The sequence below is a fragment of the Acanthochromis polyacanthus genome, chromosome 21, assembly GCF_021347895.1.
Source record: "Acanthochromis polyacanthus isolate Apoly-LR-REF ecotype Palm Island chromosome 21, KAUST_Apoly_ChrSc, whole genome shotgun sequence".
In the NCBI taxonomy this organism is placed as follows: domain Eukaryota; kingdom Metazoa; phylum Chordata; class Actinopteri; family Pomacentridae; genus Acanthochromis; species Acanthochromis polyacanthus.
The window spans coordinates 15,301,129-15,317,254 of NC_067133.1; the positions used below are offsets into that span (position 1 = coordinate 15,301,129).

The 16,126-nt window shown below is 40.7% G+C and overlaps 1 protein-coding gene across 1 annotated transcript in view; it reads right to left on the bottom strand.

Annotated features, from left to right (window-relative positions):
• Window positions 1-257: 257 nt before the first annotated feature.
• The window catches only part of tmem104 (transmembrane protein 104), a 72,077-nt gene continuing 56,208 nt past the window's right edge, over window positions 258-16,126 (bottom strand). Inside the window, exon 10 of the mRNA XM_022209277.2 lies at window positions 258-5,007. Within this exon, the coding sequence (XP_022064969.1) occupies window positions 4,244-5,007 (764 nt within the window). The 3' untranslated portion in view covers window positions 258-4,243. The remainder of the gene's footprint in view (window positions 5,008-16,126) is intronic.

The window sequence follows — 16,126 nt, forward strand, 5'->3', positions numbered from 1 at the left end:
ATCGCCATAATGTGATCATCAGCAGGCAGGTGGCAGTGTTCACTTGTTGTCATAGTTACAGTGATGCCATGACGCCATCTCGCAATGATACAGAAATATTTAACACATCTGTGTATCTAGACTATGAGCTGCGTCACTGCCAAAATCTAATCACTTGGTTCTTGTGTCATTTCCGACCTTCTCTGAAAATTTTATCCAAATCTATTAGTCTGTTTCTGAGTAATGTTGCGCACAAACAAACGTATGCCACATAACTGTAGGAGTAATAACATGTCTTTATTGTACATTCAAGTAGAAAACAGCTGTGTCCAATCACCTTTTTATGTGGTCATTAGGCATAGCTCTTTAATGAATGATATAATGCTATATAATGGAAGCTAAAGTTTGTTTTGTTAAATGTCTGAAGCTTCAGTGTGTAGGACTCTAGTGAGTAACTGTTATAAACGACTGGCCTAAAGGCAAAAACAACAAAAAGCCCAGGTTGTAAGAGAACAGAATTTCCCTTCACGATTCACAATTTTCAGTTGAACATAAAGCTTTTATTTTCCATGTGACTCATTAAAATCCAACAAAACATACATTAAAGCAGTAAACATTCATTTTAGAAAAATCACATGCTGGCCAACTTACTGTAAACAAATACCAGAGACACAGCAGAAGTTAGCAAAAAAAAAAAAAAAAAAAAAAACATTCTCAGAAATACAGTGGGGAACACTCCTGTAAGAAAACTGAACAAAATGAAAGCACAACAAAAGACGAGCAAGGATTAAAAAGTATTTTGGCGACAGATTGTCAGATCAACAAAATGGATTACATGCAGATGATGTCTGGAAAGCTGCTTCTCAAAAGATGAGGAAAACAGCTGATTTGATAAGTAAAGGGCAAGAAAGACCCTGTAAGAAAGGCACATTTCACAACTCCCAACAAGAGTCATCAGAACATTTAACATATTCAACACCGAATCACTCACAAGTGATTTTAGTCTCCAGACAGCAAAATAAATATCTACCCAACGTTCAAGTGTTTGTATTTGACTGCACCACTTCAGGTAAATATGGGAGGAAGAAAGCTGAACCTCACAAAAGTGGAAACACAAACATAGAAACGAAATTTAAAAATGAACCTTCTGTGCGTCCATGTTTGTTTCCAGGTAAAAACCAATTCTCACTGCAGTTTGGTGAAGACAGAGGTGGTTTGTTGACGCTACATCCCAAAATTACCGCGAGCAAATTCGCCTATGTAACCTTCACCAGTGCTACAGCAACGCTGCGCTGCATGAGTAAATCCCACAATAGCAGTGCCTTAAAAAACACTGGAGTCACAGCACATTACCTTTCAATTTAAACTGCATTATAGCAGTTGATGAAAAAGCTGCTCAGCCTTTCGAACTGCTCTTCAACCCACTGAACTACTGCTCACCCTAATACTGAGTTTGCATTTTAATTGACCACAACTGTAGTGGCATTTAAATATACTTCACACTTGGTTTTATACGTTTGAGTGTATTCTGAAGATCTCACTCACACTAACAGCTTCAGCTAAGACATTTATAGGACATAATCCCAGAATAAAATATCATCAAAGCAGAGCTGGGCTTTAATCATAATATGGACGCATCTGACCAAAGGTAAAGGGAACTACATTTTACTATGTATATATAGATTAAAATGTTTTTGAAGCTTCAACCGTACTTACAACTGAAAGTCTGGAAACTTCTGCTGTTTGCATGGAAGAGAATTACAGCTGAGGTGGAGGCTACAAAAACATCCACTAAGTCCGTCATTTTCTGTATCTTTTTGTCATACAATAAAGACACCTACCATTTAAAATCTGTATTCATTCAGCTCATGTTGCGTAGTTTCACCAGTAAGTCTGGTAAACAGTAGTATTTTCTTCTACTAATTCACTACTTTGATGCACTTGTGATATTGTGCCATCAATCAGATTCTGCATGCCGTGTTTTGTAATCTCTTACTGACTTTCAAAGTCAGTGAGGTTCTCTAACAACAGCATGAGCCTGTCTTTACATCACTTTAGGTTCTCTGGTAATGGACTTTGTTTCTATGGCTACGATCAAGACAACAAGCAGCATATCTTGACAGTGAATTCTCTAAAACTGGAGAATTCACAAACCTAAACCATGACAGGATGTCAGTTGGGTGTTCTATTAGTAACAATGGACCTGCTCACAGCACACGGAAAAGATGTTTTTTGGTCACAATCATTGTTCTCCATCCATCCTACTTGGCAGATTTGGATCTCTGTGACTGCTTCCTCTTTCCAAAATTAAAAAGCAAGCTGACAGATTGCTGTTTTTAATACAGTTGAGGAGATTGAACACACATGATGGACTTCAAGAACAGGATGTCCTGGGAGTGTTTAAGATGTGGCAGGAGCACATGGAGCAGAGGGAGACTAGTTCAAAGGACATGGCAGCCAAATTTAAATCATGTAGCATTTTTAACTTTTAAAGGTGCAGACTCTGAACTTGGTCATCACTTTGCATACCAGCTATCAGTCAACTGATAAAAGTACATCACCCACCTTTTGTTCTGTTTGTCCAAATTCAAAGAAATCTTCCTCTGAAAATCATCAGATTGATCGAGTTAAATTTGTTGTGCTCACAAATAATCACAGCATGACATTTAGAAATTTCAGCAACCATTCCTTACAAGAAAGTGATGCTGTTCATAATTAATACAAATGACAGATTACAAACAGTGTGCAGCAGAACTAAGACATAGTCTGTGAATCACGCAAACAGGATTTCACTCACCTCCGTTTAGCATTACTAAATTCCACTAATCGATATAATTTGTTGTTCATTGAGAGTGTTGAGGTGTTTCTATGCTGCAAATGAATTATGAAAATCACAAAGACAGAACCATGAAACAGGTCAAAGATGGAAGTATGAGGGCAGTAATGAAGTCAGGGAGGCTGCCAAGTGTCAGTGAAGTCAGCATCACTAGACTACTGTACAGCAGCGTGTGAAGTTGTGTAGCTGGCTGCCTCCACTTTTGGCCACTGACGCCTTTCCCATAGCCAGAGTTGAAGCACTGTAGATCACTATTATCCTGTCAGGTGTTGGGCTGTGTGATGGATACAGTACAAGGCTGACAGAGTCATGAATGGGTGCTGAGCAGCAGAAGACGGAGACATGCCCTGTGCTTGAACTACAGACGCCAGTGTCTGGTGATAAACAGAGATCGAGCTCTTCCTGGAGGCCTATCTGTCAGAGGATCTGACACGGATGGAGCTTCATTGTTCACAAGAGGACGAGGAGATCGGAGGCAGATGCCACTGAGGAATGGATACATGTCAGCCATGAAAGAATGATCGTCCCTTGTTCATTCGTTTCTCTTCTTGTGTTGGTTTCTGTTCTGGTTTCATTATTAAGTCGTGCAGCAGTTTCGCAACAGAACACGAGTCTGGATTTGACAGGCTCTTTTTCTTGTCACCGCTGTCCTCTTTCAATGGATTTAATATAGGTTTAAAGGAACATTCTACTAGGAAGGTCCAGTGGAACCCTCAGCGTCTTAACACTGTGCCTTGTCTATAGCTTGGAGTTTGAATGAGACATACTAAAGTAACCACAAAACGGACAACACACGGAACTCTTGAGTCATAAGTAAGGTTTAAACAAAGTGTTTGTTGGACCAAAGCTTTCCAGAGTTGGAATTCGATTACCCCAAACCAGTAATCCAGCAACCACACCGAAATCAGACATGTGAGAGGGAGGCAGGATTTTTCTCTTCTCTACTCAACCACCTCTACCACCTCCTGTGTGAAGAATTATAACACCACAAACGCTTTTGATTATGGACCAGCATTAACCATATTTGTATAAATCACCACCACCACGTCCTCCCTCTATGACAGCAGGCCTTTGGACGGGTTCAGACGAAGCTGTGGATGAACTCGTTCATGTTAAGCACACTGAATCCATTGGATATATTTTAAAAATGTGCAAAACCTCGTGAAAACCTCAGACTGTCAGGCGTTTGTTGACATAAAAATCCTTTTAATAAATTCCCTTTCAGTACTGTCATGCACCATTCCAGCTTTCATGATAAAATCTGACATTTGGTCCCTTTTAACAAATTTGATAAATTACTCTAAATTACATTTAAATTATGCAACAGAAGTTCCATAAAAAGGCACACTGTCCAACCAGCAGCAGGTAAGGCTTCGTGTACAGGAACGAAGAAACTGGCCGTACAGATGGAGATTTTCACAACAGTTCTCATTTCTTAGTGTCAGTCAGGATGATGTTGGCTGTGACAAACATGAGGCAGAAGGTGGCCCACAACAAAACAAACCACACCCAGAAGGTGTGGCGGAAAGGAGACTGGTGCTTGTTGACGGCATCTCTGCCCATCACGGGCTCCAGATGGCGTCTGGCGTACAACACAAGGAAGGCTGGGACAATGTACTGGATTCCTGTGCCAGCATAGGACCCTGTAATGCCCACCAGGGACTCCAAGTTGTGGGTGCAGAAGGCCACCACGACTGGTGGCACCAGAGTGATGAGGGGAAACACGACTCGGTCCACCACCCATGGGTACGTGCCCCCATCCCGGTGGAACAGGGTCTTCCAGTTGTTGCGAAGCGTGACGGCGATGATGGGGAAGTTGGTGCTGATGGTAAAAACGGGAAACAAACCCAGGAAGTAGCGCAGTACTGGAATATCTAACACGCTGCAGTTGTCTGTGAAGTTCAGGGTGTACATGTCATGGAGCAGTGAGCTGTCGAAGCAGAAGATGGCGGTGAACGAGAGGAGGACGTAGAAGCCCAGGATCAGGACGTAGTCTGCCAACACCAGCGTGCCGACTCGCTTCTTGTCAGAGATGGGTGTCACCAGGGAGGGCAGGGAGTGTTGGCACATGAAGGAGTAGACGCACACCCCGAACAGGTTGGGGACCCCAGAGAGGGAGGCGACTGGTGGGTGGATCTCACTAGTGCCTTTACTGATGCGGATTAGAGCCAAGATAATCATCATAGTGAATGCTGCAAAAAGCAAAAAGAGGGAATTAATATGCAGAGTATTTGTGTGTAGATAGAAGGTTCAGACATCTTTTGGTCATTTATAGAAGCAAGAACAACACAACTGATATGTAAAATAGTTTTAGGATTGTTTAATTTGCAAAATGTCTTAATTCAGTTCTTTTGAAGAAATCATCAAACACTGAAAATCTGAATCGAGTTAAACGTTAGGTGACACACCGTTACATCCCCATATTGCCTCTTCACTCCACTAAAATTCATATGGGAACTGCATTTCATTAATTTCCGAGAATGTGTACAATCGGCACTACAAATGGAAGCAGGATATGCACACAGAGTTAAAAGCAACTCCAGGCTAAGTTTTAATAAACAGAACCATAACTGTACTAAAACTGTGTGCTCCATTGCTCATGAATTAAACGTTTCACTTGCAAAAGGTTTGTGCTGCAGATACCTGACCAGTCATCAAGTAATAACAAGGAAGACACATGCAAAATACTGATGTGTTCGTGTTTATACCATTTCCACTCCACACTTGGCAGCTTTCACTTCGATGTACCATTATGTTCTTGTCACACGCCAAACTCTGCTCTGTGTGCACGCAACAGGGCTGAGCTCAGCTGCAACAAATCCACGAGGAGCATGTCAGGATAAAGAAACAGTCCTGGGTCAGCTTTGGGACAAACCCTGAAATGATCCTTTTATCAAGCCCCTTCCTGATTTCACAACCTCAGTGCTTGACAAACCAACGCAATTTCCCTTTTATTACTCAGCTACTGTGAAAGAACGAAATACGCCTTTTAATTACGACCATTTTCCAGCGCTAATCAGAAAAAGATTAATGTGCCATTTGTTGCCTTTGTGCAACCAGAATGAAAAAACAGCCGAAATAAACAACACCATGAATCTCTCCTTACTCGTACTGCTAGGGGGAATACATGTCGTGGACTTTTTCCCTTTGCCTATCGCTGCATTGCACATCAATAAAGAAACTACCTTCAACCAATGCCGGCTCGCGCTGGGAAAACAGCTCTACCTTCATTTACATTCTGCATGGTAAGCCAACCTCGTATTTCTGCTAATCCCACTTCCCACTGATTAAGAAGGCTTCTCAGAAAATATAAACTGGTACAGCAAACGACTTTTCGTTCTCTCTCTTTAGTTTTCATGTCTGGATGTTTTTCAGCACATGAATCCTGCTGAGTTTCTCAGGTCATCTGGCATCTTAGTTGGAATGAACCTCTAGAAGACATAAAAGTCACCCTGTGTTTAACTAATACTTTGGCTTAAATCCAGGTTAAATCTTCTTTTATGTTTATCTTTGTATTTTCTCAAGTGGTTTCAATATTTCTGCTTTATATGTGATATTTTTGGTGCACCGATCTGGAACGCCTTGATCTGAAGTGCACGTAACATATATTTTCTATATCTCATTTCAGTGCCGATACTAAAATGCTTTTACGACAGTTTTTTTTTTAAAAAAAGTATATTTTCCCAGTGTTGAACTGTCTTCCAGCTGTTTGTCCCAGAAACATCAGGCGTAAAAAACAAACTTGGGAGCGTTTCATGGCCCAGCATAAAATCGAGTGAAGATCGAGAGCCCAGCATGTCTCCACCTCCTGCTGTTCTCATCGCATCTCCAATTGATTCCTTGAGGTGCATCTCTGGGAACTAGCATGAGTGTGTCTAAAGGAGGCTCCTGAGCGTGGCATGCAGTCCTGTTACGTGCTGAGAGTCGAGGTGGCCCAGGAAGCCATCGTTCCTCCACACACACTCAATCAACCCGTGACTCTATGGGTTAGTCATAGCCCCGAGATGGCAAGCAGCCAGCTCCTCAACTTTCATCATCAGCTGTCCTTTAAACACAGGGTGACATTTAGGAAGTGCCACTCGGCCCATAATCTGCCACACATGTGCAGAAAATTAATCTGTACCATACAGCTCCATATACTTGGACTGGCTATAATGCATGACTGAAGCAGTGACATCCCTGCCGCCTTTGATGGAAATATTTAAGAGGGTAAGTACAGCTGCAGGTCCAGTGCCTAAACAGTGTGCAAGCTGGAGACTTGAAGTTTCTCAAAAGCTCAATTTATCAGCTACAGTGTGCTCTTGCAGTGACACTTTAATGTATGTCAGAAGGATAAAATTAAATCCAATTATCAGGGACTTAAGGCTACAACGAGAAAGAAAAGAATGATCAGCAAGAGAAGCATTGGAGACAGAAATTAACCACAAGAATGAGATCAAATGAGAACCAATAGCACTACTACAAAATTCATATTCTTAACATAATGAGGGTTAAGAAGAATAATTGAAAAGCTATTTCTACAAATCCAGTATGAAGTCTGACAAAATTAAAGGAATAAGATTGCGTGTGATAAAGTTGAGAGGAAAACTTTCTCTTGTACCTCTCCAACTCTTGCTGTAACCACTCATTTTACATTTAAATAATACTGGACATACGATAAAGCGGTTATTTACTTATGTTTAAAGTGTCAGCAGACATAAAATATTAAGCTAAAAAGTTTTTGCTGACCAAAACAGGAAAATAGAAAAATATATTAAACAGTTTTTCTATTATGTTATTGTCTTGGTGTGGAAGGAGACATTTATAAAAATGATTTGAAATCACCAGAATGGATACTAGAACTGTAGTCAACCAAAGAAAACTTTGGTGTAACAAAGCTGTACCTACTCTTCATGTAATCAGTGTGGGAGTGCTAGCTGTATTGGCTTAAATGAAATATTGTTTTAAAAAACACGTAAATCTAGTATTTGCAGCACATTAATTCATTGTAACTTTAACTATATTGACATGATTTGGTTGAATGGGAGTACATCAACCAACCAACAGACCAGTCAACATTGCCCGAGGAAATTTTCACATAGGGAAAGAGCTAAAGCCGAGGAAGATTTTCTTTTTTCACAAGGAAAAGAAAGAATTCAGACCCTGCAAATATATTCTTACAGATCTCTAAATGTGAACGTATGGGTTGTTGAAACTGCAAGCATAACAGCTGACACAGCTACATTGCTCACCCTTGTTTCACACTTTCCTTGAATTCACATCAGAATGCATGTACGTGCTCACACACATCAGCGGTCTGAGTCTGTAAAACCTGTTGCATAAGTGTTCAATATTTAATGGATCTTTGGCTTTTATCCAGTGTAATGTCTGAGCTCTGGGGAAAGCTCTACGACTTCCCATTTTGACCTTAACCTCCTGCATACATACAGGTCAAATGAATGGGCAGCAGACCAAATTTCAAGGACAAGGACACTCGTGTTTGACAGAAGTCCCACCACTATAGTATAATATCTGTGTCGCTTGGAGTCTGTAATGCTGGAAACACATCTACTCCATATCTGAATCTACCTCTCTCTCCAAAAACATCTGGAATAAATGGAAGAGTCATCATTATAACCTATCCGTCTGCTCCCTTTGCTCTTCTGTCTTCTTTCTCCTTCAGACTGTCATCTCCTTTCTTTCTGCAAAAAGTTTTATGTGCAACAGTGACTGCTTCCACCTGTCTGTCTGCTGTACATGAAGGAGAAATAGGTGCAGGACTGGAGGAAGGAAGCTTTTCTCCACCTTGACACCAACACTCACATTCTGCACAGGAAGGAAACTAGCATGGGGCTTTTAATTAAGAGTGCCTCAGGGTGGCTCGCCACTATTACATTACCTAAAGCACCTTCTTGCAAGTCCGGCCAAGATTAAGATGCTGTAGGAGAGCCTGTGAGAAAGGACATCCCTGCTGGTTGTACTGGGAGGCACCCAGTTAAATGTTAACAGCTAAATATTATTCAGAATCCCTTCCAACTGCAAAATCAAAAGCATGACATGTCTCTTTTAATGCCCACATATCATAAGGTTTTATGCTAATTAGATGCAGATTCCTCATTTATCCTACTGAAGTCACAGGAACGAACCCGTTATTTTTCAAAGAAATTGAAAGTCAATCAGATGGTAGAGAGGAGCTGAACACCAAGAGCAAAGCCAGTAGAATGAAGCTTTTCATAATGTGCTCATTTGTCACCGGCCCCCGGTTGCATAATGCTACACAAGGTGGGCAAATCACATCTGCCTGTGACAATTTTATTGCACTCTTTGCACCTATAGCTATGAATCTCAATGCTGAAGTACTATGGAGGCATGAAATAAAAGCACAGCTGTGATCACCTTGACTGCTTTGAAGGACCAGAAGTTTATTTACATATTAAAATGAGTATGGCTCATAGGTCACTAGATTAAGGTAAGAAATGAGTGTAAGTAACATTTAGATGCATTATTCAGTGCCAACTACAAATTATACCGAAACCAGTAACACATACAGATGAAAAGACATCAACCTGACATTCAATTTTAACCTAAGCTTGTCATCTTTTCTTAGCCATTATTGCCTCGGCCGTGTTTTATTATTGATAGGATGAAAGAGCCCCTTTAAAAGATGCTGCTGACACCCTGATGAAGGTTCATCTCTCACATTTCTACGCCGAGCCAGTAGCAACACTCATCTTTCCAAAGTCCCTCCAAAAGACTTGTTCATCCAGATAGGACGAGTTATTTACGTCAGCAGCTCCCTGTCGAGAAATGGTGATTAGATGCACTTTCACGTTGACACGCTGGGCCCCGCCGATACTCTACTACGCTTGACATGCGACAACAGGAACTGAGTAAATTGAGTAGGTGTCAAAGAGCCACATATCATGTCCATGTAACTAGTGCGCGTCCATCTTGCAGCCGGTGATTTATGCTTCCTGGATAGGGACAGCGATGACCTTGTGAGGAATGTTTCAACTTAATAACTCTCCACATGAGGCTCTTATAGCTGCATTGTCTTGAGCAGCAAACATAGCAGTTATGGTTAAGCCAAGGCTGGCAGACACTCTCAATGCTCCAAGGAGCCATTGACTGCCTCCAGAGGAGGACTCTCATAAGAGATGGGAATCCTTAATGAGTAGAAAATGGTAGAAGGTGAGAGGTGATCAATCTCATGTGCAACAGAGCACGAGAAAGCTGCAAGCTGGGAGGTCTTGCTCTTTCCAGAGAATGACTTGGACGCTTAAACATGAGCAATTCATTGATGACAGTGGGAAGGTCAAGGACTCCTCAGCTGTGTTTTAATTTTTAAAAAAGCAGCACTGCTGTGACAGCACTTTAAACACGAAAGAAACACTCTGTACTCTCAGGCAACGTGAGGCTCTCATGATGCTGCTCTGCTGTTTTCTCTTCAAGTTTGCCAATTTAAACATCCTCCCTCTAGTGGCTTTAGAGCACAGCAATCATCCCATCATTAATTAAGAGAGACACTCCTTGAGCACTCTTGGATAACCTCTGTGGTAATTAGTAGTGCCAGCTCTTTGCCCAGTCCTCACCAGGGTTTCAGGTTTTCATACTGTGGTAGACCTCTATCACTTCAAACCTATCAGGACCGGAGCTAGCGGGCTGCTGCTGTATTCATTGGGAGGCTGGGTGATAAGTGGCTGCCTTGCCTCGTAACAAGTTTCTGTGATGTCAGATAGGGATATCAGTAAACACAGCACAGAGCAGCACAGCAGTTGGCCTACTGTTTAGCACCCCATACTGCCGCTCTGGTTCACAGGGATGAGCCAGCCAACCTCCATGACACTGACAGCTTCATGAAAACGTCAATTAGTCCACCGAGTCCACCAGAGCTCTGGAGATCTGTACATAACCACAGAAAAAGTCAAATGCACCAGTTTACAAAACTTACAAAGACAAGGATCAACGCAAATAAACCCCATAGTTTGACGAAGTGCTTGTGGCTATTCCATCACACACTTGTTCCTTCGTAACGATGCACTAAAGAGGTACAAGGGCAGTTTTTGTTTTACTGAATTAAACGTTATGATAAACCCATGCAGAAGTAGTGATAGAACATTCAGTCAGTTAACTGCCAAAATATAGTTTATCAAGCCAAAAAAACCAACATTTCTCTGGATTCAGTTTCTCAAATGAAATGATTTTTCCTTTTCCATTTTATATCACTAAGGAAAAACATTTGGGACCTTGAGGTTTTTATTTTTATTTTTTACTGTTTTCTGATTTAGATTTTGTTTGGGGCTCCAGACCTCAACCATTTAGTCACATTTTGGGCCCGTTTTGGAGACAGTGCTGCTAAATTCTATAACTAGGAGCACCAGTGTGATTTGCAACTATACCCCCTCTTTTTTTTAAATTCATCATCGTATACTGTATCATGTGGAACACCAGGAGGGAGCGACAATTGGGGCGAGTGTGTGTGAGCAAGATAGAGGGTGATTAGAGTGGAGAGCTAACACAAGGCTCTCGTCATCATAACAACGTGGGATGGAGGCAATTCTGCACGGGTCATCTACTTGTGTCCGGTCCGTAAGTACTCTGCCTATTGCTGGGCCCTTTAGTGACAGTGAAAGGAACTGTCGATTCATTCTTCAAAAGAAAAGATCATTCAGATCCTCCTGTGCCACTACAGAAGCAAATTTTCAATAAGCAAGTAATCTCAGGGATGCAAAAGCTTTTCCTTCTGACAAGAATGGTTGACATACTCTACGTGGTTCAAACATTGCAAAGAAAGAAACAACATGTACTGTATTTACTGCTCTTGTGTGCAGTAAATCACATTTGCAGATGCGGCTACAAACTTTAAACATGGAATACTTGACCACCACATCAACAGCATGGACTATGACCTATGTAGATGCACTGATAGAACTGTTGCACCTCTTAAGGCCTTTTTTTCTCTTAAAGCAGTGTGCAAACAATACTATGGATTCCAGGAGAGCTCATTTTTTTCACTTTTTGTGTTTGGAAACAACAAATGCAACACTTGCAAAGCACTTGATTTAACTTTTGTTATTCCTACTACTAAGAATACAAATAAAACAGATAAAAAGTAGCAGCTGTTCCCTGCTTTCAGCACCATGCAGGGTCCCATTTGATATTCTGTATTCTTTTTAGCAGTTTATGCAACAGTGGGGTGGCCAGACTAGCATGCATGCTGGTATCTTTATTAAAGGAAAGTAATGATGAATCGCCCTCATTCAAGAATCATTAATATTACTATAATTTTATGCATGGTCTTACAATATTAAGTTGAAGAAAAATAGAAATGCAGGGCAAATAGCATACTGACAGTATTCCAGCAATCTTCCTAACTCATAAAAATAAATAAATGAAGTTTTTAGGGCAGTTCATGCCTTATTAAAGTACAGTCAAGCTCCTCGTGGATCTCATGTGGTTCACACTCTATCTTCCAGCACTACTTGCAGTTCACTTTTGTGACTTTTTTCTTTAAAATCAAACAGCAATTTTTGCACTTCCATAAACTGTCTTATTATTTACTACAATAATACAGTGAAGAGGGAAAAACCTGAATGTATTGCATTGCATAGAGTTTTACATGGTGCTCGGAAACTCTGTGCAGAAGCTACCAATATTTTCAGTGTGGCGCAACGGTGCTATTAGGGGAAAAAGTAGTCTTGATACCTGTTGTTGGCAATTATGATGCCCATCTTTGGTCAAAACATCATCAGTCATGTCCAGATTTAAAAAAAAGAAAGATTTAGAATGTGACAGCAGTGTGCAGGAGTTATATTAGCTTTCAGAATATTGTGTAGAACTAAAAAGAATAAATGTACACACAAGTCTCATGATAAGGCTATGAATAATTCTTAATAACTAAATGACCAATAACACCAATGCTCTTAAACATCACTCAACTGTTAATTGAATGAAGCATTAGTGATTTGTTTGAAACAAATGGCTGAAGGAGCAGCTTTACATTTTAATTCCTCTAATCAAATCTTTCTTGTCAAACAATGAAGGCATCTCCAAGGTAAACAAAGACCCGAGGTCATCGACCATAATTAAAAGCTTAGTTAGTGAGTATGGGTGAAACTGATCATGTTCTCTGACTAAAGTAGACATCCATCAAGCATTCCCCTAATTACCCTGGAACTCATCTTAGCAGGAAGTCAAACGTCTCATCATGCAAAGAAACATCCATACTAAGCAGACCAGGCAGATAGAGGCATTAAAAACTGTTGGAACAGTGAAAGAGGCTGTGATCATGTTGATGTTTAGTTACCCTGAAAATTTTAAAAAACACCCGAAAGCCGAATGCTAGAGTTCTTGGCAGACAACAGGAGCGTCATTGGGAGCCAGAAAAGGAAGGATCCAATCCGTGTTTTTTTTTTTTCCTTCTTAAATGCAATTTTTCAGGATCTGTGAACTGTAGTTGGCTATGCAGTTCATTAAGACCAGCTCATATTTCACCGTCCCTCCATGAGCTGCATGCTCTGGACAAACTGAACCTCCGCTCAACAACCCACCAGAGTCCCTCTGACCTTCAAAAACAATATTGCCCTTCCTCGCCCATTGAAAATGGCAGCTGTGCTACATATCCCTGTGGGCAATTTCTTAGCTCCTCATACTGTGCTGCAGTAAACTAAGAGCATTAGATGGATGGTGAGAGCCATGCATCACTGGAACTATGAGTCTTTGGCTTACGGTCATTTTTTTTTCCTTGATGCAGAGAAGCAAAAATCATTCAGGTTAATCTGAAGATGCAATGATTTTGATGACATTTTTCATTTGCAATCAAATCTTAAAGACTTGGTGTTTAAAAAATTAGTCTAAACCACAACATTTAAATGCGATTTTTCTTACACACAGAAAGATTAATTTACATTTATTACTATGAAACAACAAAAGCGCCAAAGTTCCAAGTAGTGTCAATACTTTGTCTCAGCACTGTATTGACAGTTTTCCCTAAAATTGTTTGGCAACAGATTTTTGTGAGCCCAGAGAAGATGTTTTACAGAGAGAAATAAACTTTGAATCCAGGAAATGCAAATCTACTAAGAGGACGACTGTTTCAACAAGAAACACTCAATAAAAATCTATAAAGGTGTTCCTGTGAAATAAATGTGACAGCTGCTCTCGGGAAGCACAGGATCCATATGCTACTGACTCAACAGTTAATACAGCCAGTAACCCCTCTGAGGCTCCACACAGCTATCCACGCATCCCAGGAGAGACGGAGAGAAGTGATTAATACTCGTTTACTGAGTGAAGAGGCTGTTAACTTATTCCCTTCCTCTCATACCACTCAATATCAATTAGAAAAGCTCTGCACTCCTGTCAGTGTTTAAGAGGTGTCTTTCTGGAGTGCTGATAACGATCCCCTCTGCTTACAGTGGGCAGGAGGCAGGAAGTGAAGAGGCTGACTCCAACAGGTCGCAAAATTGTTTACCTTACTCATGCATTTATCATTATTAATATGCAAGAAAATGTCTGCATATGGTGAGGACACTGCACACTGTTCATTTCATTTTATATATATATGCCTTGCAGTATAATGTAATACATTTTAAAAGGCCACTAAACTACATTACTCAAACTTTTTGAAGAGTCAAAAGAAAGACCTGGGAACACATTCGCAAGTTTAATGTGATTTTGTTTAAATGCTACCTGAAAGCAATGCATTATCAAAAGACTAACAATGTGCTACGGTGAATAATGACAGATATCGTATGCAGTCCCATTCACATTGGAGGGTTGAGAAGACAGAGATAAAGGTTAACACACTCTTGAAATTTCAAAAGGAAATGACTGGATACTGTCTGAGTCATCCACTGAAGGACGTCAAACTTTCCAAGAGGGAGCTTACCAGGTAACCGACAATGAATATTAAAATATAAAAGCTTGCCTTTCGTGAATGTTACTTTAAAAAACATATAATATTCAGTGCATGTATGTAAATATGGCTCTCTAAAAATCTTAGAGATTAAATTTCAGATTTTTAGATTTTGTGAATTATATGTGCACTCGCTTTATTACAATAACATATAAAGTAAACTGTAACAGTACTTAAAGATAGATGACAAAATAAAGGAAAAACATGACCTTGACTCCTACAGTGAGGGGATGCGGTGGCTCTGTAACACTGTGGGGGCCATTTTACTGGGTCCAATTGTCTCCTTAAAGGAAAAGATCACTGCAAATCAACAGCCTTCACAGTCTCTAGATCTCAACCCAGTTGATCATCCATTGGAGATTTTGGACTGATGTTTAAGACAGCACACTCAACCAGCATCATCACAACACATGACTAGGAAAGCCCTCAGAGAGCGCAGCACTCCGCCAAGGCTGCTCATTCCTTGTATCATTTCTGAAGGCTGAATTTTTTTTCAAAAAAATCAAGGATCCAGACTATAAGCTAACCTTGCCAGCAAGTTGATTTCTCGCGATATTTGTGAGTTCACAAATCTCTCAAGAAACCATCTTGCTCCGCTCCCGCATTCACTGTTCGTACAGAGCCAAGTTGGCACGGGCCAATCACGCAGCAGTATTCGTGTGTGAGGCGGGATATCCGGGTGTGAAGACGACACCAAGCACCAGTAGATCAAAACAAACATGGCAACGGAGGACAACGATCGTGTAGATGCTGCTATTAAGTCAGTTTTAACTGAATCTCCTATCGCTTCTTTGAAGGAAGAACAACGAGAGGCACTTTGTGCATTTCTGGATGGTAAAGATGTTTGTGCTTTTTTACCTACGGGTTTTGGTAAGAGTTTAATCTACCAATTGGCTCCGCTCGTTGTGAAGATCCCGCGATTGGCTAAAAACAAACCTGTCAGAGGCGGGACATACTGTTGCATTGTCCATTCCGTGCCTCTTTCCTCCAAACGGATTTACATGGAGCAGCCCCAGATTGATATTGTGGAGTACTATCAAGTACTCCACAATTATTAATCTGGCTATTGCCAGGTTAACTATAAGTTGCATCACTGTCTAAATCTAATCAATTGGTCATTGTGTCATTTCTGACCTTCCCTGAAAATTTCTTCTAAATCCGTTAATCCATTATTCAGTAATGTTGCTAACAGACAGACAAACCAACGGCAACCATCACTTAACTCCGCCGAGGCCCCGCCTCATTGGTGGAGCAAAATAAAAACAGAGAATATGTGTTGGAAGAATGGTATTTTATCCCTCTGGTAGAAATTACTTGGGAGATCAAATCCAAAGCATGGTGAACTTGTTCTTGAAGCATGTGGTGGCTCAAAATCTTAAGACGTTCTGTGTTGGTTTTCCTTTAATTTGTCACCT